The sequence below is a fragment of the Kogia breviceps genome, chromosome 14, assembly GCF_026419965.1.
Source record: "Kogia breviceps isolate mKogBre1 chromosome 14, mKogBre1 haplotype 1, whole genome shotgun sequence".
Classification (NCBI taxonomy): domain Eukaryota; kingdom Metazoa; phylum Chordata; class Mammalia; order Artiodactyla; family Physeteridae; genus Kogia; species Kogia breviceps.
Window position 1 is genome coordinate 43,045,969 of NC_081323.1, and position 27,325 is coordinate 43,073,293.

Here is a 27,325-nt window from a genome sequence, read left to right on the forward strand (position 1 = left end):
AGATAATCTCACTGTATGAGTCCATGTTACATTTAGGTTAGACCTCGGGGCAATGAGCAGCAACAGGCCTCCACTGTTAAGAGGAGGCAACCAGCACCAGCCACTTGTCTTCCTCTTCCCTCTCCCTGCATCTTCCATTCTCTTAAATATGACAGTGTAGCAAGAATAGGGCTTTTAAGTCGGATGATCCCAAACCAATTATTTTTACAATGTTAAGTGAAAGTGATATATCTGAATGGGCTTTATGAATCAGAAAACTTCCGCAATAGCAGACGACCATGGAACACAGACAACCCAAATTGAAGGTCACTTTTTTCCGGTTTTTATTCCTTTAACATCTTAACAAAACAAGATTCCCCAAAGCTTAAAAAAAACCTTTGAAAAATATAATTTCCTATTATTTACATAACATATGAGTACAGGTCCCAATATCATACAAACATTGTTATGTTAGAGATACAGTGGGAAGGCATGATGTAACTCACTGCCTCTTGGATGGCTAGGGTAACAGACATGTTTTCAGTTTCCAACTACCTTCGTCACTTATTATCCTGATGCATAAACTATTAGGCACCTGAGAGGTTGGAAGACTTCTGAACATGAACTTCAGTACCTTCTATTTTTATCTTATTTATTATTTTCAAAATTTACTGCATTTTAAATCTCTTTACAAGTTTACTTCATCCACAACTAAGCTACCTTTATAGTCATTATCCTAAACAATCAAATATTAACCACATGTACTGTTAATGTGTGCACAGATCTAAAAGTCGAACAAACAACTGTGCAGCCAAGTTGTACAGGATGTATATTTAAACCCAGGAAATTCCCTAGTGCTGTGAGCAATCTAAATTCTATTAAAGTGACAACTCTTCAGTTTCCATGCTCTATACTGTTTTGTTTGTTTTACATATCAAAAAATGACTGACAATAATTGGAATAATTGCTACTTATAAATTAATCAAGAAACCTAAGATAAAAAAATTCTAAATTATAGTTTTATTTGTATTTAAAAATACATTGGAAATTCTGCATATGCCCATGATCAAGCTTATTTTCAATGCACATTACTTAAATTTTGATGACTTGGTTTGTTCTGACAAGTCCTTTTTCAAGCTGAACACCAAAAAAGGAAACTCCCGTAGATTTCCACTGGCCCTGCCGAAGATGATGTATATTGCTTCCTTGCTAATGATGATGGATGACTTTCATCTGCCTTTTATCACCTGAACAGTTTTCCGACCATAATGATAATAACTGTAAGCTGATGCAGCTGTGGTAAAAGCTGTAAGACACCTTTTATGGAAGGAAAGAAATAAAATTTAGTCTAAACTCTAAAAAATGCTAACTATAAGAATCATAAAGAATACATTTAAAGAGTTGTTTCAAAGTAAAAAAGCCTGTGTTGGTGTAATTTTTTTTAACAAGAATTTAAATATACTGCTTTTCTTTAAGACTTCATTTGAATCAGTAATGTCAAACAGAATTCATCTAGTTAATCAGTCTGAAAAAGATAATAATAGCAATTGTCATTTTTTACCCGGACATTATTCTAGGTAGTTTTCACAGCAACCTCACCTTACAGAGGAAACAGCACCCCAGAGAGCTTGCTCAGGGCCACAGAACTATGAGACTGGCTTGGTTCCAACTCTAGAGCCCTTGTGCTCCTCCCACTGTTGCACGCTGCTTAGAGTGTTAGTTTTAGAAGCTATTTCTTACAGATTTGGGGAATTCTAATATCTGAGTCATTTTAAATAAAATTCAGCTTTCTTTACTGATATTTCCTTAAAATTAAGGAGAATTAGATTAATCAGATTCTCTTTGAAATGACACGAGTGACACTCAGCGCTTGCTGAGTGCTCGCAGCTAACACGTTCCTTTTTGGTGCACACATGTGCTTCTGTTTCCACCAGGTGAGGCGTAGGCTCATCAATACTCTGTTTGATCCCAAACCTGTTTATGCCAGTTTGATAGCCTAAATTCACACATAATGAAACATGCAGGTAGGAAGAGTTGCTATTTCTGAGAACTAAGCTGGAGGCTTTGGAAAGGCTTGATATCACGGCGAGTTGCTAAAAATTACTGTCAAAGTAAGTAGACGATGTAATTGTTAAAATACTAGAGAAAATGGTAAAAATCTAGAAAGTTTGTATACTCTGATTGCTTCATAAATGTCTTACATTCTTATATCACTTTAAAAGAAACAGAACATGAAAATCAGAGAGGCTGTATTATGGATGTAGTTTTTTGCAAGAAAGAAAAAAATCCCACTGATGAGCCTATAATCAAAGAAAAGGCATCGGGCCTTTAGCAGAAGACGTATGACAAATCAGAATGAATGTACGATTATATATTTTAGAAAATAAAATATCTAGCGTGTGTATCATTTTTAAAGCTTTTTAGCTTAACTGACTTTAGTTAACCAACTATTTTCTGGCTCAGACTGCATCAAGCAATGTTTTAATTATCGAGTTAAAAGTAGGGTAAAAATACAGTGCTTTAGTATCAGTGTGGCATAAAGTACGAATGTGACACATTTTCAAGGCTATACATAACCTTAATAAAATAAAACTCAAACTCCTTTCTCCAAGTTTCTCTCCCACTCTTCCCCCTTCACTAGGCTGGGTGCACTTTCCCCTTATCCACTCTTCTGCATGTCTGACTTTGCTCAGGGTCTGTCCTTCACCAGAATGGCCTCCCCTCAGTCTCTTTCCACCTAGACCTCATGGTTTAAATGCCACTTCTTCCCTGAAGCTTTCCCTCTTCTTCCTACCTGGAAGTATTTTTCTCTCCTCCAAAACCCCAACACATTATCTGTACCTCTCATCCCTTCTAACTTGCATGAAACCCCCTATAACTTCTATACCCTATACTGGATAGTAAGCTTCTTAAAAATGGTATCAATCAGGCTTCCCTGGTGGCACAGTGGTTGACAGTCTGCCTGCTAGTGCGGGGGACACGGATTCGAGCCCTGGTATGGGAGGATCCCACATGCTGCGGAGCGGCTGGGCCCGTGAGCCACAACTACTGAGCCTGCACGTCTGGAGCCTGTGCTCCGCAACAAGAGGGTCCGCAATAGTGAGGGGCCCGCGCACCGCGATGAGGAGTGGCCCCCGCTTACCCCAACTGGAGAAAGCCCTAGCACAGAAACAAAGACCTAACACAGCCAAAAATAAAAATTAATTAATTTTTTTTTAAAAATGAAGGTTTCTTTAAAAAAAATGGTATCAATCAAAAAATATAGCCCACAGCTTTACCCAGTGCATAATAAACATGATTAAGAAACAAAGTAATTCTAGGATTGTCACAATAAGCCATTTTGTTGACATTCTAAGAGAGTAATTCTAAGTTTAGCTTACCACAGGATCTGAAGATAAATGCTGTCAGCATAATTGAAAACCGGAGCTGCCAAAGAAGCTGCCACCAGGATTAACTGGACTGCTGTGTTAACCTAAAAAAAGAAGTCATAAATGAACAGTGCCAACCCAATCACGTTTCAAGCTCACGAGAGAAAGGCATAATCCATCACAGTGTAACACAACAGACCCTCAGCATGCTTGACATTATAATATCCCTGCCAAAGAAGCTGGCTGCCATTCACACAAAAGGATAAACTTCACTAACGGGCCCATCTGTCTCCACAGCTGCCCTATACAGTGAGGGGAAGGACAACTATCAGAAAACACCACTATCTTGAATTTCCATAGCAATTCAATAATGTTGCAAAGTTCTTTGCCTTTTTCTCGGTTGCCTATTAAAACAGCCCTGTGAATATGGAAATAATGAAGCTACTTTTCACAGGCAAAAAGGTAATGAGTTAAGTGACTTGCCTGCAGTCATAGCAGGTTACAGATCCAAAGCCAGAACCCAGATTTCCCGGTACTCCATTCAATGCTCCTTTCACTTGTCTACCACCTGTCAAACCTATGAGGTTAGAAAATTGAAATGCACTAACCTCCATGAGAGAGGCTCTAAGCTCGGAAATGAGTAAGTTTCCCTACCCTAAAAGACAGCGTGGTGGAGAAAAGGAAGACAACAAAACCACTGGAGACTTCCTCTACTCATTGAGAGAAGCATTCTGGGGAAGCAAGTGATGTATGAATCTGTGGGTGATGTGTCTATAGAGAAGCACCTATGTTCTCTCATCCATTCTGCAGCCAAATTACAAGGATTCCACTCCGTTTTAAAAATAAGTAATAAAAATTGTCTGGAGAACTCCCTGCAAGCCCAAGGAATTGAGGCATTTGTCCCTGGTACCTCTTTAAGCCACCTTCTGTACAGTGCTACACTCCAATTACTGTACTTGATACATATGTAAGTCACAAAAATAAATAGGTAAAATAAATAGATAGATAGATAAATAACGCATATTTGTAGGTAAAAATCCACGCTAGGGAGTCTCTGGTTTAAGAGTAATCATCCCTCTGTCCCAAAGATGATCGGCATCCCTAACCTGTTAAACCTCTGTCACAAGGCATGGAGCAAAAGAATAATTACAGCAAACTTACCAAGGCTACTAGTAAAACAAATATGCCTTCAGAGGCATTAACAGTGTCCTCTCTGTGTGCAACGACTGGCATACAGTTATTATCCTGAAGAGGGCTCAGGAAAACAGATGGACAACTAAGAGTAGGAGTTGTTTATTAGTGAATAAAACTTTCTCCTATCCCTTTCCATGTTAACAATTGATCTTGCAAATGAAAGGACCTTGTTATATGGTGTTTTCACTACAAGGAGGGGTGAAACCAGAAAGGAATTTTCATACTCTCTTTGTGTCAATATGCGATTACATTTCCACTTTCTCTACCTCCCCTAAGTGGTGGCCCTAATACCTCATTTGGAGACTTAAATTCTTACACCACCAACACAAAACACAACATATATACTAAAGATCCATAAAGCCCAGAGGACAAAAGAACTGGGTTAATGACCCCACTCTCTATTCTCTATGGTCAATGCATTAAAATGTGTCTCATTTTCAGCTGCTCCAGACTGAGGTTTATAGTCATCATAATAAAAATCCACAACGGTTTTTAACTTAAAAGGATGTTGTGTCTCTTACCTTGCTGATGAAGGTTGGTTTTAACCTAGCAGTGGCATAACAAGGATTGAAATACTTAGAAACTGTTCTCTGGCAGAGGACAAAAAATATATAAAGTTTATTCATCATTCAAGTTTAAAAGAAATATTTTGTTATTATATGTAACAGTTACTGAGTGTATAACACATGTCTGGCTATATGCTAGATAAACCCTTTATCTGCATCTTCTTTTATTATACTAAATGAGCAACATCTACATTCTTCATAAATCACCTACAGTTTACTGAAAATAGATTTTTTAATTTATAGATTTCTCAATTTCTATAAATTTCTAACACAATAACTATCATAAAGTCTGTTTAACTATGTCTTTCTACTAAATAGACTCAACAAATCTCCCTCATCACTATTTTCTTTATAGTCTAAAAAGAACCAAAATGAATAAAATACTGCCATTTTCACTGGACTGGGAATCAAAAGATGAGGTTGTTATGTTCATGAGGTGGTTATAAGCTATGCTACGCTTATGTGCTAAAATATTTGTAGAACCAATGAACAAATGTGCAAACAAACCACTCCATGCTCATAAAACTGTGATTTTAAAAAACAGTTCTAGATAATCCATAGAAGTAAAATTAGACAGGGAAGGGTGCTTAGTTATACAAAACACTCTTAACAGAGTTTGCTGCTAGTGATGGGGCTAGCTGGCCTGAGTTTTATGGACTATCAACAATTTCGACTTATAACAAAAACATCCTTTTAAAGAACTGATTATTCATATGTTCACTGAACAGCTACCATAATGGGTGATTCAAATAGCAAGATGACAGTTATGTCTGTTTTCTTTAAATTCCTAGTAAATGGACTGAATACATAATTGTCATAAATTATTCCCATAAAGTGAAACTCAGTACACAATAGTGATTTTTTTCTTTTGCCTTAAGCTACAAGTAATACTAAAAGAATATTTTTTTGAAACAAACTCACCGGTGTTGGAAGAGTTCGATATCTGACATAAAAAACAGCAGCAATCAACATTACATCTCTTGAAATTATCATATAAGTAAGTGGAACTGAAAATCAAATATAAAATAATTTTGATTGGGATTTTGAAAATTATTAAGACATTATACATACAATGAAGCCTTACCATAAACTGGTGTTTCACCTAAGCAAAAATTTTAAAATAAACTTTTACTGATGCCTGTTTAGGGTCCTTACAGTGAACCACTGATTTTTATATTCTTTTTAAACCTGCCTTCAAAACAAGGTGAAAGACAGACTATGGCTTTTAAAGTCACATTTCAGAATGTTGATCCTCTCACCCCTTTCTGTATTTTTTTTTCCTTGCATATGTTTTTAAGTTGCAGTTATCAGTGTCAGCTCTACTCAGCCCTATTTCCTTTGTTACTTTCCAGCTTTGTAAATTTAGAAAAAAGATCACCAAGCTCACTATAATTACATGGAATGAGATGGTAAAAAGGTTGGAAAGGATGCCGGGACTCAAGGCATTCTTTTTTTTTTTTAAATAAATTTATTTATTTTTGGCTGTGTTGGGTCTTCATTGCTCACGAGGGCTTTCTCTAGTTGCGGCGAGCAGGGGCTACTCTTTGTTGTGGTGCACAGGCTTCTCTTGCGGTGGTTTCTCTTGTTGTGGAGCACAGACTCTAGGCACGTGGGCTTCAGTAGTTGTGGCTCGCTGGCTCTAGAGCACAGGCTCAGTAGTTGTGGCACATGGGCTTAGTTGCTCTGTGGCACGTGGGATCTTCTGGGACCAGGGCTCAAACCCATGTCCCCTGCATTGGCAGGTGGATTCTTAACCACTGTGCCACCAGGGAAGTCCCAACTCAAGCCCTTCTGACTTTCAAGAACTCTGACTGCCTGCTTCTGCATTCTAGATTATTTTATGAACAGTAAAATTTGCTATGTGTACCACCTGTGGAGAACCAAAATATCTTCATTTTTGCCTGGCCAGTTCCTATCCAGGCAATTGCAATTTTTTCTTCTGCTCATTCATTCAATGAATTCTAGTTAAACATGAATTCAACTTGTTGATAGTTTTCTCATTATTCCTAAGATCCTACAGGATGGTCCCAGTGCCAGCAGAAGGACACTTCAAATGGATACCCAAGGAACTCCTGCTCCTTTGTCGAATGAGAATGGGAGGGCAGAGGTGTTGTTTCATTTTACATCCTTCCATGTTGAAGGAAGTTTTAACCATGAATATATGTCATGTTATTAGAAAAAAAATATTTTTTTATAAAGGAAAAAATCTTGAGGCTAACACTCAGTTCAAATTGTTTCAATTACTAAAATAAAAGAATCATGCACATCCCTTCCATAATACTTTCAAACAGCTCTTTGTGAATTACTTTTAAGGCTATACTTAGGGTCCTCTATTGGTTCAGAAACTTATGAAAAATCTAATTAATTACAGATTTAAAATTTAAATCTCTGCTGGTTGTGGCTATGATGTTAAGTGTTGATCCTTGGCCTAGTACTCAATGACAACGCGATTCCAAAGAGAAAAAAAATGCTTATCCACTCAAGTCATGGCATTTGGAGCACAAAGAAGACTCGGCTGTATGAACCAAGTAACAAAACAAGGCAGTCATGATTTTTAGGAGGATTTTTGTGCCTGTAAACCAAACTTTTCTATAGTAATAATCAGCTGGCAAAATCAAACATATTTTATTTATTTTTAAATCAGATTTTAAAATGCAGCAAACTCATGTGAATTATATACAGTAAACACAACATTAGAGAGAAATAAACACCTGTTACTGTAGTTCATCACCACAGGGGAAAAAGAATATAATTTAATTCTAAATAAGGTTTCTGCAGAAGAACAGATGAGGCGATTCAATACACTGCAAAGCCTTGGGCTCTAGTTCTATTAACTACTAAAATTACCATTTACTGGGCATCTGGCACCATTTAAGTATTTTATACATATTATGTCATTTAATCTACCTATCAACTCCATATGTGAACCATTATTACCCCATTTTACAAATATTGAAAACAAGCCTCAGGCAGATTATAAAACCTGGTCAAGGTCACCAGTTAGTCAGTACTACTGCAGAATGCATCTCTGGGCTCAGTTTACCATCTGTAACAGTCTGGTGGAAGACAGGACTGTTTACAAAATCCAGTGTTCCCCAAACTGACTACTCATCACAGAATCACCTCGTGAAAGCTTCATAAAAGCAAAGATGAACGCTCCCTGAGGGTTCACAAGCACAGCCACACTGGGACCAGGCTGCACCAGGTGATCTCTAAAGCCTCTGCCAACTGAGAGCCTGTATACATACAGGCTCTTACTGTGATTTGGGGGGCAATTTTGTCCAGTTCCCTGGCTTTTGAATCTTCTAACTGTTCCTGCCTTCTCTCCCAGACTTCCTTTCCCTTTTCTTTCAGGGCTAAAGCAGCTTTCCTTTGTCTATTATAGTATGATAGTGTGTTAGGGAGGTGTAAAATGTGTCAGGGAGTACTCCAAGGTTTTCCTATTTGCTAACTCTGTCTGAAATACAGTTTCTGCAACAAAGAAGTACATCATGGGCAAATTTATTAGTGTTAAAGGGAAATAATAAAATCCAGTCACTTTTACATAGTAGAAGTGACCACTATCAATAGCATACATTATTGCATTGAAAATAATAAAGTTAACACACAGCCATTGTCATTTGTTATATATTTTCTATGGCTGTTTTCACACTACAATAGCAGACTTGAGTAGTTACAACAAAGACCACATGGCCCATAAAGTCGGAAATATTTACCATTCTGGCCTTTACAGGAAAAGTCTGCCAACCCTTGCTCTACATGTTAATCTCTAAACCAGGACCTCTGCAATCTCTAAGGAGCAAATGGAGAGCTCTTACCTACAGAATAGACCTCAAGGTACTGAGAATTCAGGGCCATGCCTGGTCTCTCACTGCCTGTTCACCCTAGAGGGTAGTATACCACCCAACAAATTCCACCAATGCCCAGGGAGCATCCAGTTAAACATTTATGAAGTAAGCAGCCAAGGATCACCAGACATTTTAGCAAAGTCTCCATCATGAAAGAGACCCCAAAACAAACAGAAAAACAAAAAAAGAAGAAAAGAAATAGATACAATATAGGGGTTTAAACACCCCCCCACCACACACACACAAAAACAGATAGACAGAAAATGTCCTGAAATGATGATACTCACCTATGAAGTAAGAAAAAGACATTTTTTTAAAAATTTTATTTATTTATTTATTTTTTGGCTGTGTTGGGTCATCACTGCTGTGTGCAGGCTTTCTCTAGTTGCGGCGATCGGGGGCTACTCTTCGTTGCAGTGTGCAGGCTTCTCATTGCAGTGGATTCTCTTGTTGTGGAGCACGGGCTCTAGGCACACAGGCTTCAGTAGCTGTGGCATGTGGGCTCAGTAGCTGTGGCTTGCGGGCCCTTGAGCGCAGGCTCAGCAGTTGTGGCGCACAGGCTTAGTTGCTCTGCGGCATGTGGGATCTTCCCAGGCCAGGGCTTGAACCCATGTCCCTTGCATTGGCGGGCAGATTCTTAACCACTGCACCACCAGGGAAGCCTCTTGTTTTGTTTTTAAAGAACACACAGAACAAGAGCTCTTTATTTCCTCTTGGAAATTAAAAATGAAAGCAATAAAAAAGTCAATCAAGGGACTTCCTTGGCAGTCCAGTGTTAAGATTCCATGCTTCCACTACAGGGATTGAGGGTTCAATCCCTGGTCGGGGAACTAAGATCCCACATGCCACGTGGCACAGCCAAAAAACAATTTTTTTAATTGAATAAATAAATTAACTAAAATGTCAGTAGAAGGGGTAAATTGACAAAATTGGGGAAATCACCCAGAAAGAACAAAAAGCATTTCCAGTAAGAAAAGAACCTAGGGAATAATGTTCAGAACTGATGGATAAGTTTTCAGACTGAAGGGGCCTTCTTAGTACCCAGCACAATGGAAGAAAGATTTACTACAAACTCTAGTAGGATCTAGAACATTTAACATTGTAAAATTTCAGACCTATAGGTAAATGAAAAGATCCTCAGGTTCAGCTCCATTAATATCTGAGTAAGTAGTAATTCTCCTGCTAAGACAATTACAGAAGAACATTAAACAAAAAAATCTTGAAAGTGAAAAGCTTGTAAGATGCTAAGAAAGTATCAGAATGAGAACTCAGGAAAATAAGCCTAGGCACTCAAAGCCACTCAAAGCCACTGTCCCTGACCCTAGGGAAGTAAGCCACAAAGCTGAATAGGGGTTTTGGCAGCCTTAAAGGGTGGAGGAATTTTAGTCAAAGCCCACAGCCCTCGGGTTGGGCAATGACAAACCACCTCCTAGCTTTAAGCTGGGAGCTGAACAACTATTCCCACAGAGTTGGGAGAGGAGATGGTCCTAAGCAAACTAAGCCTTAAAAAAGAATATCTTATCATCTGGCCATCTAGGTGGTCCCAGACTGTTAGCATGCCTAGATACCTGGCAGAACTGAACAAAAAGTCTCCTCTGGAGAGTGATGCCATCATCCTACACATCAAGATATTCCTCCAAATTATTTTTTAAATATTAGTACAGTGTCTAAACAGTCAAAAATAACCAAAGACATAAGATACCATGAGTAAGAATCAATAGAAACAGACACATGAAAGAGACCCTCAGAAGATATTTCAGAATTATCAGTGTTTATAAAACAACTAAAGCTTACTATGTTCAAAGGGATATAAAAATCAAGATTGAAAATTTCAGCAGGGAACTGCAAACTATAAAAGATGATTTACTAAGTTTGAAGAAGAATAAAATAGAAATTTTATAACTAAAAAATACAATAGAAGACTTAAACGAATTTGGCACAGCTGAAGAGAGAATTAGTGAAATGAAAGAGCAAGTTTCATTAGTAATCACCTAGAATGGAGTGCAGAAAGATAAAATGAGGTATCATGCAGAAAAGAGGCTGAGACACTTAAAAGATATAGTGAAATCTAACACAGGTATACTGCAGTCCCCAAAGAAGGAGAAACAGACAACAATACCTGAAGATTGTGGCTCAGAATTTTCTAGAACTGATTAAAGATATCAATCCACAGATTAAAAGCCCAACAAATCGCGAGCAGGATAAATAAAAAAGAAAATCACACCAAATATTGTGAAACTATGGAAAACCAAAGAGAAAGAGGAAATCTTAAAAGCAGAGTAAAAGTACCTTTGAAAAAGAAATGGGTTAACAATTTCTTATTACCAACAATGGAAGTGAGTAGACAATTGCATGGTACTTTAAATGTACTGAAAGAAAATAAACTACCAGCCCAGAATTCTATACCCAACAAAAATATCCTTCAAGAATAAAAGCAAAATCAGACAAAGACAAATACTGCGTGATATCACTTATATGTAGAATCTAAAAAAAAAAGGGGGAAATAGAAAGAGGTTGGTAAAAAGATACAAACTTTCAATTTTAAGATGAAACAAAAGATAAATAAGGTCTGAGGATCTAATGTATAACACACTGACTAGTTGGTAACACTGTATTGTATAATTAAAATCTGCTAAGAGAGTAGAATTTAAATGTCCTCACACACACAAAGAATAAAGGCAAAATAAGTATATTTTCAGAGAAACAAAGAAAAGAATGTACCACCAGTAGACCTGTATTAATAGAATTTCTAAAGATATACTTTAGAGAAAAGGAAAATGATTCCAGTTGGAAGGTCTGAAATACACCAAACATAAACCAGAAAAAAGTATGAAGATACATCTAAATGAACACTGACTTAATAAACAATATCATGTGGGTTGAACACATATATAAAATTAAAGTATGAGAATAACCTAAATTGAGAAAGGATTAAATGGAGTTAAAGTATTCTAAGGCCCTTCCAGTGCCCAGAAGGCATACAGGCATCCCTCGGTATCCATGGGGGGTTGGTCTGAGGATACACCCTGCTTCCCCCCAACACACACCAAAATCCACAAATGCTCGAGTCCCTTATATAAAATGGTGTAGTATTTGCATATAACCAATACACACCCTCCCATATTCTTTAAGTCACCTCTATATTACTTAATACCTAATACGATGTAAATACTCTCAGTTGGCAGTTTGCAGCAAAGTTTGGTTGGAACATTCTAGATTTTCTTCCCCCCAATCTGAAGTTGGTTGAATCCGTGGATGTAGAACCCACAGATACAGAAGGCCAAATGTATAGATTTGTTAACATTAAACTTTGATAAGGTAAAGATGAATTATAATTTTGAGACTGGCTAAATGTTAACAGAGTGTAAAACTTTCCAATTGGTACAGGAAAACAGTGATAATAATAGAATACAGAATATAGACAAAAGTAGAATAGAACATACAGGCCAAATAAAACACAAAATAAAATGGAAGCCTGCTACACAAATATTAGTAATCATAGTAAATGGTTTAAATGTTCCAGTTCAAAGATAAAATATTTTTAGACTGGATAAAGAAAAACCATCTATCTATATGTTATTTATAAGGAATATCTAAAATATAAAGATGTGGACAAGTTGAAAGTAAAAGATTGATTCATCATGTAAACACTGACCAAAAGTAAGCTAGTGTAGCTATAGTAATAGTCAACAAAAGAGACTTCAAGGCAGGGACTTCCCTGGCAGTCCAGTGGTTTAAGACTCCGCCTTTCCACTGCAGGGGGCACAGGTACAATCCCTGCTCAGGGAACTAAGATCTCACATGCCACATGGTGCGGTCAAAAAAAGAAGAGAGAGAGACTTCAAGGCAAAAATCATTTCTAAAGATATAGAGGGTCACTTCAAAATAAAACATTCAATTCACCAAGAAGACATAAAAATTCTTCTTTATATGCACTTATTAATAGCATGACTTCAAAAGACATGAAGCAAAAATCAGAGCTAGGGCTTCCCTGGTGGCGCAGTGGTTGAGAGTCCGCCTGCCAATGCAGGGGACACGGGTTCGTGCCCCAATCTGGGAGGATCCCACATGCCGCGCGGCTGGGCCCGTGAGCCATGGCCGCTGAGCCTGCGTGTCTGGACCCTGTGCTCTGCAACGGGAGAGGCCACAACAGTGAGAGGCCCGCGTACCACAAAAAAAAAAAAAAAAAAATCAGAGCTAAAAAGAAAAAATAATGGAAAATTGGACACAGCAGGAAACTTTACTCTCTCAGTAAATGACAGAAAAGCAGACCAAATGTAAAAAATAAGTCCGTAAAGAAGGAGATTTAGCCACCAGGATTAAAAACTTGACCAGGGACTTCCTGGTGGCACAGTAGTTAAGAATCTGCCTGCCAATGCAGGGGACACAGGTTCAATCCCTGGTTCAGGAAGGTTCCACGTGCCGCAGAGCAACTAAGCCTGTGTACCACAACTACTGAGCCTGCGCTCTAGAGCCCACGAACAAGCCACAACTACTGAGTCTGCATGCCACAACTACTGAAGCCTGCATGCCTAGAGCCCATGCTCTACAACAAGAGAAGCTACAGCAATGAGAAACCCATGTACCACAACAAAGAGTAGTCCCTGCTCGCCGCAACTAGAGAAAGGCTGCGTGCAGCAACGAAGACCCAACACAGCCCAAGATAAAGAAATGAATTTATTTACTTAAAAAAAAAATGACCAAATGGACATATGTAGAACATCATACCCAATGACTGCAGAATACATATTCATTTGAAAAATGCATAAAATGTTTATAAAATTTGACTGTATACTGGGCTGAAGGGCTAAAATCACAGAGCATGTTCTCTGAACACAAGGTAATTATGCTTGAAATCAATAACAAAAAGATACCTAGAAAATCCCACAGATTAAGAAATAAATTTTTATTAACACCATAGGCCAAAGAAATATCATAATGGAAATAGATTACTTTGAACTCGATAATGACAAGAACACTAATACCAACATATGAGATACAGTGAAAGGGATACTTAGAGGAAATATATAGCCTTAAATGCAAACTTTAAAAAAGAAAAGCTGAGGGAATTCCCTGGTGGTCCAGTGGTTACAACTTCATGCTTCCACTGCAGGGGGCACAGGTTCAATCCCTGGTTGAAGAACTAAGATCCCACAACGGCACAGCCAAAACAACAACAACAAAAAAAAGGAACGAGTTAAACATTCATCTACAGCTGCGTTGTTCAATACAACAGCCACGAGCAACATGTAAAGATAAAGAACTGGAAATGTGGCTAGTCTGAAGTGAGAGGTGCTGTAAGTGCAAATAGCACACTGGCTTTTGAAGACAGTATAAAAAAAATCTCATTAATGATTTTTTATCGATTATATAATGAAATGACAATATTTTCCATCTAGTGGGTTAAATGTTATTAAAATGGGGGGTGGCCTGGCACAGGCAGCAGTACATGCACAGAGCACTCAGTCTCCACTGTAACAGAAGTGCAAGCACACACACACACACACACACTTCACCTGTTTCTTCTTACTTTGAACATAACTACTAGAAAAATTTAAATCAGATCTATGGTTCCCATTATATTTCTACTAGACAGGACTGATCTATAGAATTTAGAAAAAGAACAGCAGAGAAAAACCAAAGGAGGAGACAGAAATAAAAGAGCAAGATTTAATGAAGTAGTAAACATATCAGAGAAGCTCGACAAAGTTCAAAGTTGGTTCTTTGAAAAGATACATAAAACAGACAAACCTCTGGCAAGACAAGTCAAAGAAAAAAAGGGACAAATAACTAATAATTAGGATGAAAAGGGGGACATCACTACATAGCCTACAGACATCAAAAAGTTAATGTGGATACTGTAAATAGCTTATGGTAAATTTTTTTTAAATGTAGCTGAAATGGACAAGTTCCTAGAAAAACGTCACAACTCACAAACAGACAAAAGATGAACCAGAAAAACTGAATCACCCACCCTGTAACCATTTTTTTAAAAAATGAACCAACTATTTAAAAACTTTTTCCCAAAGAAAACTCCAGGCTTCAATGGCTTCAACAAGTTCTACCAACATTCCAAGAAAGAATAATTGCAATCTCACACAAACATCTCCCAAGAATGGGGGTGGAGGGGAGTACACTCCCTAAATTCATTTTATGAGATTATTATAAACTTGATATTAAAACCTAACAAAGGTAGGGGACTTCCTTGATGGTCCAGTGGCTAAGACTCCACGCTCCCAATGCAGGGGGCCTGGGTTCCATCCCTAGTCAGGGAACTAGATCCCACATGCCGCAACTAAGAATTCACATGCCACAACTAAAGATCCCGCATGCTGCAACTAAGACCCAGCGCAGCCAAATAAATAAATATTAAAAAAAAAAAAAAACCCTAACAAGGGTATTTGTAGAAAAGAATTCCAGGCCAATCTTCTGAATCTAGATGTGAAATCTTCAACAAAATATTAGTAAACCAAATACAGCAATATTTTCATAATATATCATGACCAAGTTAGATTTGTAACAGGAATGTCATCAGGTTGATTTAACTTAGAAAATCAGTAACGTAATTCACCAAACATTAAGCTTAAAGGGAAAAAATATGACTATCATAATACGTGAAGAAAAAATTTTTCATAAAATTCAATATCCAATGTAAAAAAATTTCTGAGCAAACTGCCAGTAGAAGTGAACGTCTTTAACCTGAAAAAGGGGTATCTATAAAACCCTACAGGAAATGTCATATTTAATACTGAAAGACTGAAAGCTTTCCTTCTTAGACTGGAAATAAGACACAGATACCACTCCTATTCAACATTGCACTGTGCACTATAGTGAGGCAAATTTTTAAAAAGCTAAAAGGACTGGAGAAGAAGAAACACTGTCATTAATTATAGGTAATACATAATCAAGGATACAGAAAATCCAAGAGAATATACATTTATACTATTAGCATAAGAGTTCAGCAAGTTTTGCTAGACACAAAAATCACTGTTAGAGATGGAACTGATTTCATCCTATCAACATCAGATATTACAAAATGAAATATTTAAAAAGCTACCATTTACAAAAGTATCAAGAACTATAAGTCACCTAGGAATAAATCTAATAAAAAATTATTAATTACCTCTCTAGAGAAAACTAACATTTTGACATTTTAACAGACCTAAATAGAGTAAATACAACATGTATGTGGACTAGAAGACAATATTGTAAAAATACCAATTCTTCCAAATAAATCTGTAAATTCAGTGCAATCCCAATAAAATCCCAACAGGTTTTTCTGGGGAACTTGAAAGCTGATTCTAACATTCATACACAAATGAAAACAGGTAAGAATATCAAGGTGAAAGAATATCAAGGTGCTCTATCATATACCAAGACTTTTGGGAGACTTCCCTGGTGGCGCAGTGGTTAAGAATCCGCCTGCCAATGCAGGGGACACGGGTTCCAGCCCTGGTCCAGGAAGATCCCACATGCGGCTGAGCAACTGAGACTGTGTGCCACAACTACTGAGCCTGCGCTCTAGAGCCCACGAGCCACAACTAATGAGCCCACGTGCCACAACTACTGAAGCCCGTGCACCTAGAGCCCATGCTCTGCAACAAGTGAAACCACTGCAATGAGAAGCCTGCTCACCACAACGAAAAGCAGCCCCCGCTCGCCACAACTAGAGAAAGCCCGCACACAGCAACAAAGACCCAACGCAGCCAAAAATAAATAAATAAAACTTTTTAAAAAAAAAAGACTTTTGGCAAAGTAATAATAATTAGGGACGGTACTGGTGCAAAGATAGACAAATCAATGGGGAATAAACTAGACAACCCAGAAATGGACCCATGTATATATGCACATGGCAGTGAGTCTGGAAAGTATAGACTTTTCAATAAAAAGTGCTGGGATAATTGGGTGTCCCAAGAAGCAGTTAAAAAATTAATTTTTAAGAGAGAGAATTTTTTTAAACCATCAACTAGGAATTATGCAAAGAAATCTTAAAAGTTTTCTAATACAAAACATAATCACATGTAAAGGAAAAGGTATCAGAATGGCATGAGACTTCTCAACAGCAAGATGGAATCTGGAAATCTATAATCAGGGTCTTTAAAATTCTGAGTGAAAATAACCTGCAATTGAAAATTATGCCCCATTCAAGTATGGAGGGTAGAACAAATACATTTTAGATGTCTGTAGAATGAAGACATTGTACTCCTCTAAAAACCTGGCTGCCAGGCTGCATCCTAGCATAAGGAAACAACTGGAGATTCTACTGCACCAAAAGGAGGACCCTAACAAGGAAGCCATGGGAGCCTGGAAAAACAAACCCAACACAGAAGAGAGAAAATGGAAGTTCCCAGAATAATGAAGGGAAGTTTCAGGTCCAAAAGCGACGTACATCAATTATATCAACAATATCCATAATACCAAAAGCTGGAAACAATTTCTGTATTCAACAGGGAAATACCTGGGCTGGCTAACCTTTGTAAAACAATACAACAAAATACAAAATAACTCTGAAAAATAGGAATCATAAAAATACACATACACACACACACACACACACACACACACACACACACTAATTTTAACTGTGAATGTTAACAGAATGCTCCTTAAGATCTTTTTTCCTACAAATTATGTATATTACTTATAGCATACCTCTGCCCCTTCAATACCCACAACCATACACACACCATAATTCTGACTTTCAAAGCAGCACACAAACAGTAGTCTAATTCATTTCTAAATTTGGTATGTGGATTTAAAAGCCTAAAGGTAGGGACTTCCCTGGTGGCGCAGTGGTTAAGAATCCACTTGCCAATGCAGGGGACACGGGTTCGAGCCCTGATCCAGGAAGATCCCACATGCCGCTGAGCAACTAAGCCCGTGCACCACAACTACTGAGCCTGTACTCTAGAGCCCACGTGCCACAACTACTGAAGCCCGTGCACCTAGAGCCCGTGCTCCGAAACAAGAGAAGCCACTACAATGAGAAGCCCACACACCACAACAAAGAGTAGCCCCCTCTCGCCACAACTAGAGAAAGCCAGCGCGCAGCAACAAAGACCCAACACAGCCAAAAATAAATAAATTAATTAATTTTTTTAAAAAAGAGTATTCAGACAATGTACAAACTATGTGTATAATTTAAAATTGCATACCATCTAAGTAATAATAATAACAATGTGAAATTTTATAGACATCTTTAGGATTTCAGAGCTCTCACTTATTAAATTGTACTTAATAAATAATAAGACTTAGGAAAACTTTAAATTGCTTTCAAACGCTAGGCACTAAGATAATAGTTTCAAAAGATTCTAGGATAATATGAATTAGCTCAATTTTTTTGAAATATTTGCTCAATTTTAATTTTAAACAATTTTACTAAGAAAACAATGCATTCTATAGTATATACAAGGCCATAAATTCTAAAGTAAAACAAATAGCTTGGCAAGCAAAACAGTTCAATAGTTTAAATTTAGGGAAACACTTTAAAGTTGAAAACATATTTTTGGAACAAAAATTATTTGTCTCTCAATCAAGAGAAATCCTAAGTTGATAAATGTGATTCTTCCCTGTACTATTTAAAAGTATGCATGACGGGGCTTCCCTGGTGGCACAGTGGTTGAAAGTCTGCCTGCCGATGCAGGGGACACAAGTTCGTGCCCAGGTCCAGGAAGATCCCCCATGCTGCGGAGTGGCTAGGCCCGTAAGCCATGGCCACAGAGCCTGCACGTCCAGAGCCTGTGCTCTGCAACGGGAGAGGCCACAACAGTGAGAGGCCCGCGTAGCGCAAAAAAAAAAAAAGTATGCATGACGGCGTTCTTACCTGGAATAAGATCTGCATAGGTCAAGCTAACATATAAGATACTGATAAGTATTTTATCAGCAAGTGGATCAAGAGCACTTCCCAAAGCTGATTTTTGACTGGCCCAGTTTCGAGCAATAAATCCATCCAACTGAAAATAGAAGTTTTTTTTTTTTAAATAAATGTCATAAAAGGTACAGAGTAGATATCTTGAAGGTTAGGAGATACTAGAATAACAGCTATACTTGCATAAAATGTAGATAAAACCTCTTCTGTCTCTTACCCCCAAACCTTCTGTTTTACTGGTATACATTTAGCTTTTAAATTACCAACTGGTCAGACAATGATTTCACTTTTCTACAGAAAAAAATTTTCACTTTTCTTTCTCAAAGCCTTCAGCTATTTTGCAATGTTTTCACAATGCCCCTTTGTGGGATGAAACCAGACACAAATTTAGAGATGTAAAGAACCCAAATAAAACTCAAAGAAAGCAGGACTGACAGAGCATGGACTAGGCACCCCAACCCAACCCACCCCTCCCATCCCCCGCCCCTTGAGCCCTGGGCTTTTTCACTACAGCCAAAATAGCTGCTTTTACTTGCAAGGACTACAGTTTAACTGAGAGATTTTCTAACTTCCATTCCTACCTATTTTTCTATAATATGACCCAACTCCCTATGTTTTAGCTGTTATTATTTTTATTTTATTCTATTTTAACTGTTATTATCAATATTTTTTATCTAGTGCCACTGTTAATTGCATATCTGACTGTATTGCATGACCTGTATTTGAATACAAAACTCAGTCCTCTGTACCTGGCCTACATAAAATTTTTGATATGAAAATTACTTATTCACTATTCTTGGAAACAAATTATATTTTAAAGCAGAGGTCGTACCTGGGTTACCAGGGGGCCAAAGAGGCCTGCAGGCTGGTTTTGTTTGACCTGCCCAGTGATTTTTTAAATATAAATTAGTTGCCATATTTAAATATTCAAAGTCTTAACTCAAAAAATCCAGATCTCCAGGCTCACTTGAGAAATCGGAAGATCTGGCCATCCTGGGGCCACAAAATTGACTGAAACCAAGTATTGCCTATTTTCATTAAATTAGGCAGATATTTTCTGGTTTTCCAAGTCCCTACCCTGGCTTTTACTCATTTTATTTAACTTCAAACTTCAACAGATATTTGAATTTTCCAGTCCTAGTTCCAAGGAAAAAGATCAAATTAATCTAGACATAATTTAACATGGTACATTTTAAAGGATAAATAAGTCCTCCATATCTCAAGTATTCCAATGACTTAGAGCTGTCGTACAGGACAATGGTTAAGAACTTACTCTTCTCAGCAGAGCGTAAGTGGTTCAAGCACTGGCTCTCCCACTCACTTAACTGTGTGACTCTGGGCAAGTTATTTGGCCTAAGCCTCAGTTTCCTCATCTATAAAACAGAGATAGTGCTACCTACCTCGCAGGGTGGGTTGTCTCAGTACATAATGTGATTAATACTTGTTTAGCACTCAGCACTTAGTAAATCCTCAAAAAAAGCAGTTACTAGCTATTACTACCTCAACTGAAAAAAATCTGTTTTCTTAAGTATACTATAGGTAACACTAACAAAAAGTGCCTAGAACTGGGAGTTGGGGCCTTGGAAGATTCAGGTGTCAGTTCAGTTTCTGATCTCAGGGAACTTAACCTCCCATATTTTCACCATCATCACCCTCTTGTCCTCATTGTTCCTCTACCCACACTGGATTCCAAGGTCATCAACATCATCTCTTCTTTATAAACCTCTATAACTCCCTATTCCACTCTCCCTCAACCCTGCTTAAATACAACTATCATGGACTCCAGGCCTGCACCCAAGCAGCTGAACACTGATCAAGAAAAACACATAAATGGGCTGATTGATCTCACTTTTTCATGACCACAAATCTCCTGTGGGCACTCAATACTGCCTGGCAAACCTACACCTGCTTACTGTGTTTACCTTCTCTATTTATAGTCTGCTCATCCCTCCCAAATCCTCTCTCTCTAGCTCATGACCATGTCTATATTTGCTCAAAAAACAGAAACAGATTGTCAGCCCTCCCTTGTATTCCCACCTCCAAATCCACCACCTACTAGCGTCCATGCACATTCTGTCTGCGGTCCCTGATCCCAGGTCCTCTTACCTTCTGAGTTTTCCCCACCTCCCCTGCATCATCAATCTCTCTCTTCCTACCCAGTCATTTAATTAATTAATTAACAACAAAAATTTCCCCAGTATGTATCTCTTTATAAACTACCCTTCCTTGACTATCTCTCTATTCCCCTATGAAGCAAAACTTCCTCAATGTGACATCTATTGTCATCACCACCTCATGTACGCTCGCCAACCCATTCTGACTGCCCCACCCTCTAGAGATTGTACTCATAAAAGTCAATGAATTCTACATTCTTAGCTTACTTGACCTCAACGCAATTGAAGCACTTTCTTCACTTAACATCTGGGACACCTTATTGCCCAATTTTCTTTCTTTCTCACCAGCTATTCCTTCTCAGTGTCCTTTATTGACTTCTTCTCCATTGCTCCATTATTGTTCTTTTCTCTGACCTCTTCTCTTCTTTTACCACAGCCTAGATGATTTCATCCAGACTTGACCACCTATATGATGATAACTCTTAAATCTATCTCTAACCATGATTTCCTCCAACTCCAAACCACTGTATTCAACTACCCAATGTTACCTCTATCTGAACAAGCATAACAACTCTTCCCACAAACCCTGTCCTACTCTGAGTGTTGACCATCACAGAAAATGTAAACCTCCATGCACGTGCTTGTTGAAAAGGAAAAAAAAAAAGTAACAGCCTAGCATTCCTATTTAATTCCTTTCTCTCACCCCACATATCCAATCCATTAACATATCAACTCTATCTTCAAAACATATTTCCCAACCCTCTTCCCTAGATTACTATAAGCCTCATAACCAGCCTCTCTGCTTCTATTCTTGCATTCCTGTAATCCATTTCCCATATACAACATTCCCCTATTTCAACCCTCCATCAGTCCAGCCATCTGCCCAGCAGCCATTCTAGAGGCATCAAAACCTACATGAAGTAAATGTAATATGATGCCAGTTAACTCAGGTTTCCGTACACATTGTCTTACATATTTAGAAAAGTGTAAATGAGACCTCTCCCATTCGATGAATATTGCAATATCATGTGGCAACTAAAAAAACCTACAAACCAAAAGAGAGCAAATCCAGTAACTGAAAAAGATCTTGCCTATTATGAAAAAATATTCCATTATCATTATAATGGCCTTTGACAGACTTGGGGACCATATTAATAAGTGGAGGGCTTCGGGCTTCACAGATAAAAGCAGGGACAAAAGAAGAGATTGTGAGAATGAGGAGAAGTTGTGACAAACAGGAGCTAAACCAGGGAAAAGGAGGTGGCAACCACTCAAGAAACTGTATTTGATGCATATTTGGAAATGCCATATAACAATGCAAATGCCCTCATTTATTTATACTGCAGAATCTTCAGCTAATTCTGTATTGCTCAACAACGCTACTGGGCAGGTGGAATTTTGTTTTGTATGAACCTCAAAGGAAACAGCTGATGTTACAAAGAAAGATGTTATGTGACTTCTATTAACAGAAAATTAGTTTCTCTTTATTCTCACTGAATACTGAGCAAAGCTTTTCAAACATACATCAGTTGAAAGAGGCACCAAATTATCATTGCCTGTCTGGGTGCTCACTTGGATCTCAGACCAGCCTTGTACAAGAATATACAATTTATATACATAATGTCTATTTCTACATGCTTTTGTCCTGATTTAAAATCTTTCCTCTACCTTTTCCCCACTTCCTTCAATTGTGTTTTTGCAGGACATGTAGTTTTACAAGCCATTTCAAATCCTTTATGAAACAGGGTGGGTGATAAATACAAATAATGTCATACATGATGATGACTGGCCAGTCCACAAAAGCCTATATAACACATAGTGAGGTTTTCTGTTAGAAAATTATTTTCCAAGTTCTAATTGGAGATAACCTGAATAAATCTTTCCCTCCCTATAAACTGACACAGTGGTGTCAAGCTGCTCTTTTCTCCTCAGTCCATCTGCTGGGAGAGCGGAAGAAGGAAGGATGTCTAATGCCCACCTAGGGCAGGGTCTTCTGGAAGGTGGTCAGAGGGGTGTAGAGAAGGAATCAAGGACCAAATCTGTGGGGTGCCTATGGCCTCCTGCCAGCATAAACTTGAGCAGAGATCTGGCCTCTGCAAGCTCCCTGGTCACAACAACTGGCCCACTATTTCCCTCTCTACCAGTAAAACCAACTGTTGTTGCAGATCAGATATTTCTCTCTACTATGTAAGTAGAAAAAAAGTCTCACAGCTTCTCTCCTTTATTTCTATCCCTAAAGCAAGTCCTTGGTCCTTTTAGAATTTCTAAGGTTTTTTCTTTTATGAAGAAGTTAAAAACCAAGAGTAAAAACCTCCCTCTCCCATTCCTCCCTACAACGTCCACTTCCTTCCTTACATCATATAAAGAATAACAGAGTCCTACACAGATGTTAAAGACAAGCCCTTACACAAAGTACTAGGTGAAATTCATCTTGAGTATTTCCTTCCAAAGAAAAGCAGACTGAGGCTGTGCTATTTCAGTGTAGTAGAGACCCTGGGATTTAGAAGGGGAGCAAAACAGGAGGAGTGCCGGTACAACTTACCAAATCAGTTAGCCCAGCTAAAGCAAAAACTCCTAGTGCAATATTAAAATCTTCTTCAATAATCAAATAGCCCAAAACTGGGGCCAAGCCAATTCTCGTCATTGACAACATATTTGGGATTGTCCATGGGTTTTCATACTGAAACATAAAGACAACAAAATTTAAATACTATAAATTCATACTTTAAATAACTATATACATTGGAAAAATACACTCTATCAACTTAAAGGTTAGAAGCTACATAAACCTTAAAATTAGTACTTTCAGTTTTAAAATCCATTCTGTTTTTTTTACACACATCTAAAACTGTTAAGAATGCAGAAGATGAAGATATATCATATACCCAAACACAGACTAAAATGTTGGCTGTATATAGAGTAGGTTTTCTCACTAAAGAAAGAACAAACATGTATTATCTATAAGTCAAGCCTTTAATGTATTACTTCATCAGAATTCAAAACTAAAAACATACTGCTTTTAAAAGTGAAAATTCAACAACACTGTAAATCAACTATATTCAATAATTTTTTTTTTAAAAAAGAATTACACAAAATTTTAAAAAAGATCTTTAGGAAGATCTTATACTTCAAGTAGACAAACAGTCTAGAAAGTGTCAGAAAAAAGCCGAATTATCAACCATGGGCATTTTGGCTAAAAAACATTTATTGCAAATAACCTCTCCTCACTCCTCTACACATACCCATCAAAAGAATGCTAAATGGGCTTCCCTGGTGGCGCAGTGGTTGAAAGTCCGCCTGCCGATGCAGGGGACACAGGTTCGTGCCCCAGTCTGGGAAGATCCCACATGCCGCGGAGCGGCTAGGCCCGTGAGCCATGGCCGCTGAGACTGGGCGTCCGGAGCCTGTGCTCCGCAACCGGAGAGGCCACAACAGTGAGAGGCCCGCGTACCGCGAGAAAAAAAAAAAAAAAAAAAAAAAGAATGCTAAATGATACACAGTGTTGGAGATATGAATGAAGAGGGAAAAAAAACACTTAATTCCATAACCTCATCACTAAACTGGAGAACTGCTAGAAGAACAAGGAAAAGGGATTGAGATACTTAGGAAATAAAGAGATTTTATTTTTAACAGAAATGTTAAGATGCCCAACCAGAAGCTGAGGGCTTTCACGGCTCCCCTGTGAGGGCTTTATGATTCCTTGAAACTTCATTTGGAGCCAAGGTGTTTAAAGTTGACACCAACAAAAGGGCACCTCGGCAGCTGCTCTGAAAACCATTCCTTCCTTGCCAAAGTCTGTTTCATGAGAGGGTATTTCAACTTTAAAAAGCCTCAGCCTGGTAGAACTAAGATACACTGCACAAAACAGGGTACAGAAATAATACAGAGAAAATGTCATTCCCTAAAGGCTGGATTTGTTTTCTCCACTGACTCAAGACTGCCAGCTCTACCCCATGGGACTATCTCCTCACAAGATAACCCTACTTAACCTCTTCATCAATCAGTAACCTATTTGCCTGAACCTTAATTTTGATTTTTTTAAAAAGTGACAATTTCCACTTCTAAATACCTTCAACCGTTCTGTAAGAAAAGCCAGTTCTCTGAAGATACCAAGTTTGTGTTTATAAACAGAACCCAGCAAGAAATGTTCACCTCAGTTTGGAGGAATAATGGGGTTATTGAGGCCCAGTGGCAGAATACTGTCACTAAAGCTACAGAAAAATTCAAATTCTCCAGGAAACAATCACCAAACAAGCAGCACTCCAAACCTCTACTCAAGGACCTTCTGTTGAACTAATCCACATTATATTAATTAAATGGAATCATTCTTGGAACATATTCCAAATTCAAGTTCAAAGGTCCAAGTGTTTCAGAGTCCAAAGAAAAAAGGTAAGTCTGTTGACCATACTGCAATACAGAGTAAGTCAAATACTGATCCAGCATTACAGAGACTCATTGAGGGGGGTGGGGAGGTACAGTTCATGATTGAGAAAAAGGAAAAACAGAGCAAAAGGTCAGAATACAGAGGCCCAAAATTAAACTCAGAGAGGCCCATGGGGAAAAATTAAAGACACAGTTGTAAACAGCCAGATCATTTCATTTGGTGAATTAATAAACCAGACTGAATGTTCTTGGAATAATGAAAGGGATTCCTTTTAGCTCCACATAAAATATTTCAGTTAAAATAAAACACCTCAATTTCTAATCATTAAGTTCATAAGCGTTTCTAAATTAAAATTAAAAGAGCTAATCTCAGATTACCCAACCAGATAACCTGTGGCATACTCGACCAACTACTGCCGTTCTGGGAAGGACTTCAGCCAGGATATGGCAACCTCAAAGCATCCAGCATTCATTCAAACCCCAACATGCTCTAGCTATTAATGTAGCTGAAAACCCTGCCAGGATGTGGCCACACCAACCCATGCTGTACAACTGATGAAAGCAGCACAGGGGCCCACTGAAGACATAACAATTGAAGATGTAATAATTGCATGAGTCTTGCTACATGACATCAAAAGCACTCCCACACTCGTGCTCTCATGTCTTCTGTTTGGTCAGTATTTCAACAGGTAAGCAGATAAGTATTTTCCTCCGTTACCTCAGGAAGAGAGGTTTAATCTTTTTTCTATAATTAGAGGTTAAAGGATCTTTTAATTACGATTTAAATTACTTAGCTATCCTTCATCCTACAATATGTAAAGTTACCAAAGGTCAAATGATAGTTAACCAAACCTGCACAAGCAAACAGAAAGGCCTGTATATCTTTCTGAGGACGCCCAGAGACTTGCCCTAAACATTGGGGATTCGCTTCAAAAAATTTAAAATGGGCTTTTAATAAGACCGGTGAAAGCTATTTTTACCAATGCAATATCCAGAGGCGCGTCCAGCTACCGGTACGGACAGAGGAAGGAGAGGGTTCTAACTTGACCACCGAGACAGAAGGAGGACGCGGCTGGCAACCCCTGACACTCATCCCGACCGAATGATCTGCCCATAACTTCTCTTCGGGGAACGCTTTAAAAGTTCTGAAACGGAAGCATCGGACCTCACCGGCCACGGCACGATAAATGCGTCCGGGACCGAGCCCCTCCGGAGCACTCGACCCCGATCCAGAGTCGCCCCTCCGCCTCCTCCTCGGTACGTACCAGGCTGGCGGCACTCGCCGGGCCCCACCGGCCGCCCCGGGCCTCAGTGGCGGCGTCCTCTTCCGCAGCGGGCCCGGGGGCTGCCTTCCCCGCGCCTGAGCAGTGGGCCCGCGGGCTGGCCCCAGGCAGCCGCAGGCCGAGAGCAGCCGGGCGCAGCCACCAGCGCTCCGCCAGGCACCCCAGGCAGCAGGGCACTGGCGGCAGCAAGGCCCCGCGGGCGCGCCCCTTGCCCGGCCGCGCTCCCGGCGCCCACACGGCTACGCGCAAGACACCCCACGAGATGCGCGCCACCCGCGAGGCCAGCATGGCCCTGCGGGCTAGCCGCGGGGACGCAGGCGGCGAGAGCTCAGCAGCCCGGGGCACCGGCGAATAGCTTCCCCATCGAACCCCAGCAATATCGGAGAACCTCGACAGCCTCCATACTGGTTCTCAAGCTTCAGCACGTTCGGATAGACCAGTGGCCTGGGCCGCCAAGAACAGACGCCGTCGCGACGCTTTTACGACACCTTCGCCGCTGGCCTTCCCAGCGCAGGCGGCGGCGGTGGCGGGAGTCACGTGCCGTTAGGCCCAGTGGGCTGCCGGGTAGCTGTCCGGCGCGGCGCCGCAGTCCGCCCACAGGCGGGATCCGGACTCCGTGGGGAGGCGAGGAGAGGAACGCGCAGGGCAGGACTACTGCGCGGCGGCTGTGGCCGGTAGAGGGCGGGAGACATCTCGCGTCCCGGCCGGAAACCCGAGGTGTG

At 39.2% G+C, this 27,325-nt stretch overlaps 1 protein-coding gene across 2 annotated transcripts; it reads right to left on the bottom strand.

The window, feature by feature from the left end:
• Positions 1-299: 299 nt before the first annotated feature.
• CRLS1 (cardiolipin synthase 1) lies at positions 300-27,001 on the bottom strand. Of its 2 annotated transcripts, none has more exons than XR_010836398.1 (7): positions 26,586-26,980; positions 23,480-23,617; positions 18,779-18,908; positions 6,029-6,114; positions 5,063-5,087; positions 3,360-3,451; positions 300-1,296 (listed from the first exon to the last, which is right to left on the bottom strand). XR_010836398.1 is itself a non-coding variant. In XM_059037642.2 (7 exons), exons 1-7 carry the CDS (start codon positions 26,889-26,891, stop codon positions 1,209-1,211), a joined length of 909 nt encoding a protein of 302 aa, XP_058893625.1. In that variant the 5' UTR covers positions 26,892-27,001; the 3' UTR covers positions 300-1,208. The 2 variants fall into 2 exon arrangements, 1 of the variants encoding a protein (XP_058893625.1); XM_059037642.2 differs by having other exon boundaries at positions 5,063-5,131; positions 26,586-27,001.
• Positions 27,002-27,325: the final 324 nt, after the last annotated feature.

Coding starts and splice junctions, on each gene's coding strand:
- CRLS1 (XM_059037642.2), bottom strand. CDS start 26,891: ATGCTGGCCTCGCGGGTGGCGCGCATCTCGTGGGGTGTCTTGCGCGTA. Junction 5,132..6,028: donor ATCGAACTCTTCCAACACCG/GTGAGTTTGTTT, acceptor GTCCTCTGCCAG/AGAACAGTTTCTAAGTATTT. Junction 3,452..5,062: donor AACCAACCTTCATCAGCAAG/GTAAGAGACACA, acceptor TTCTTTTTTTAG/GTTAACACAGCAGTCCAGTT.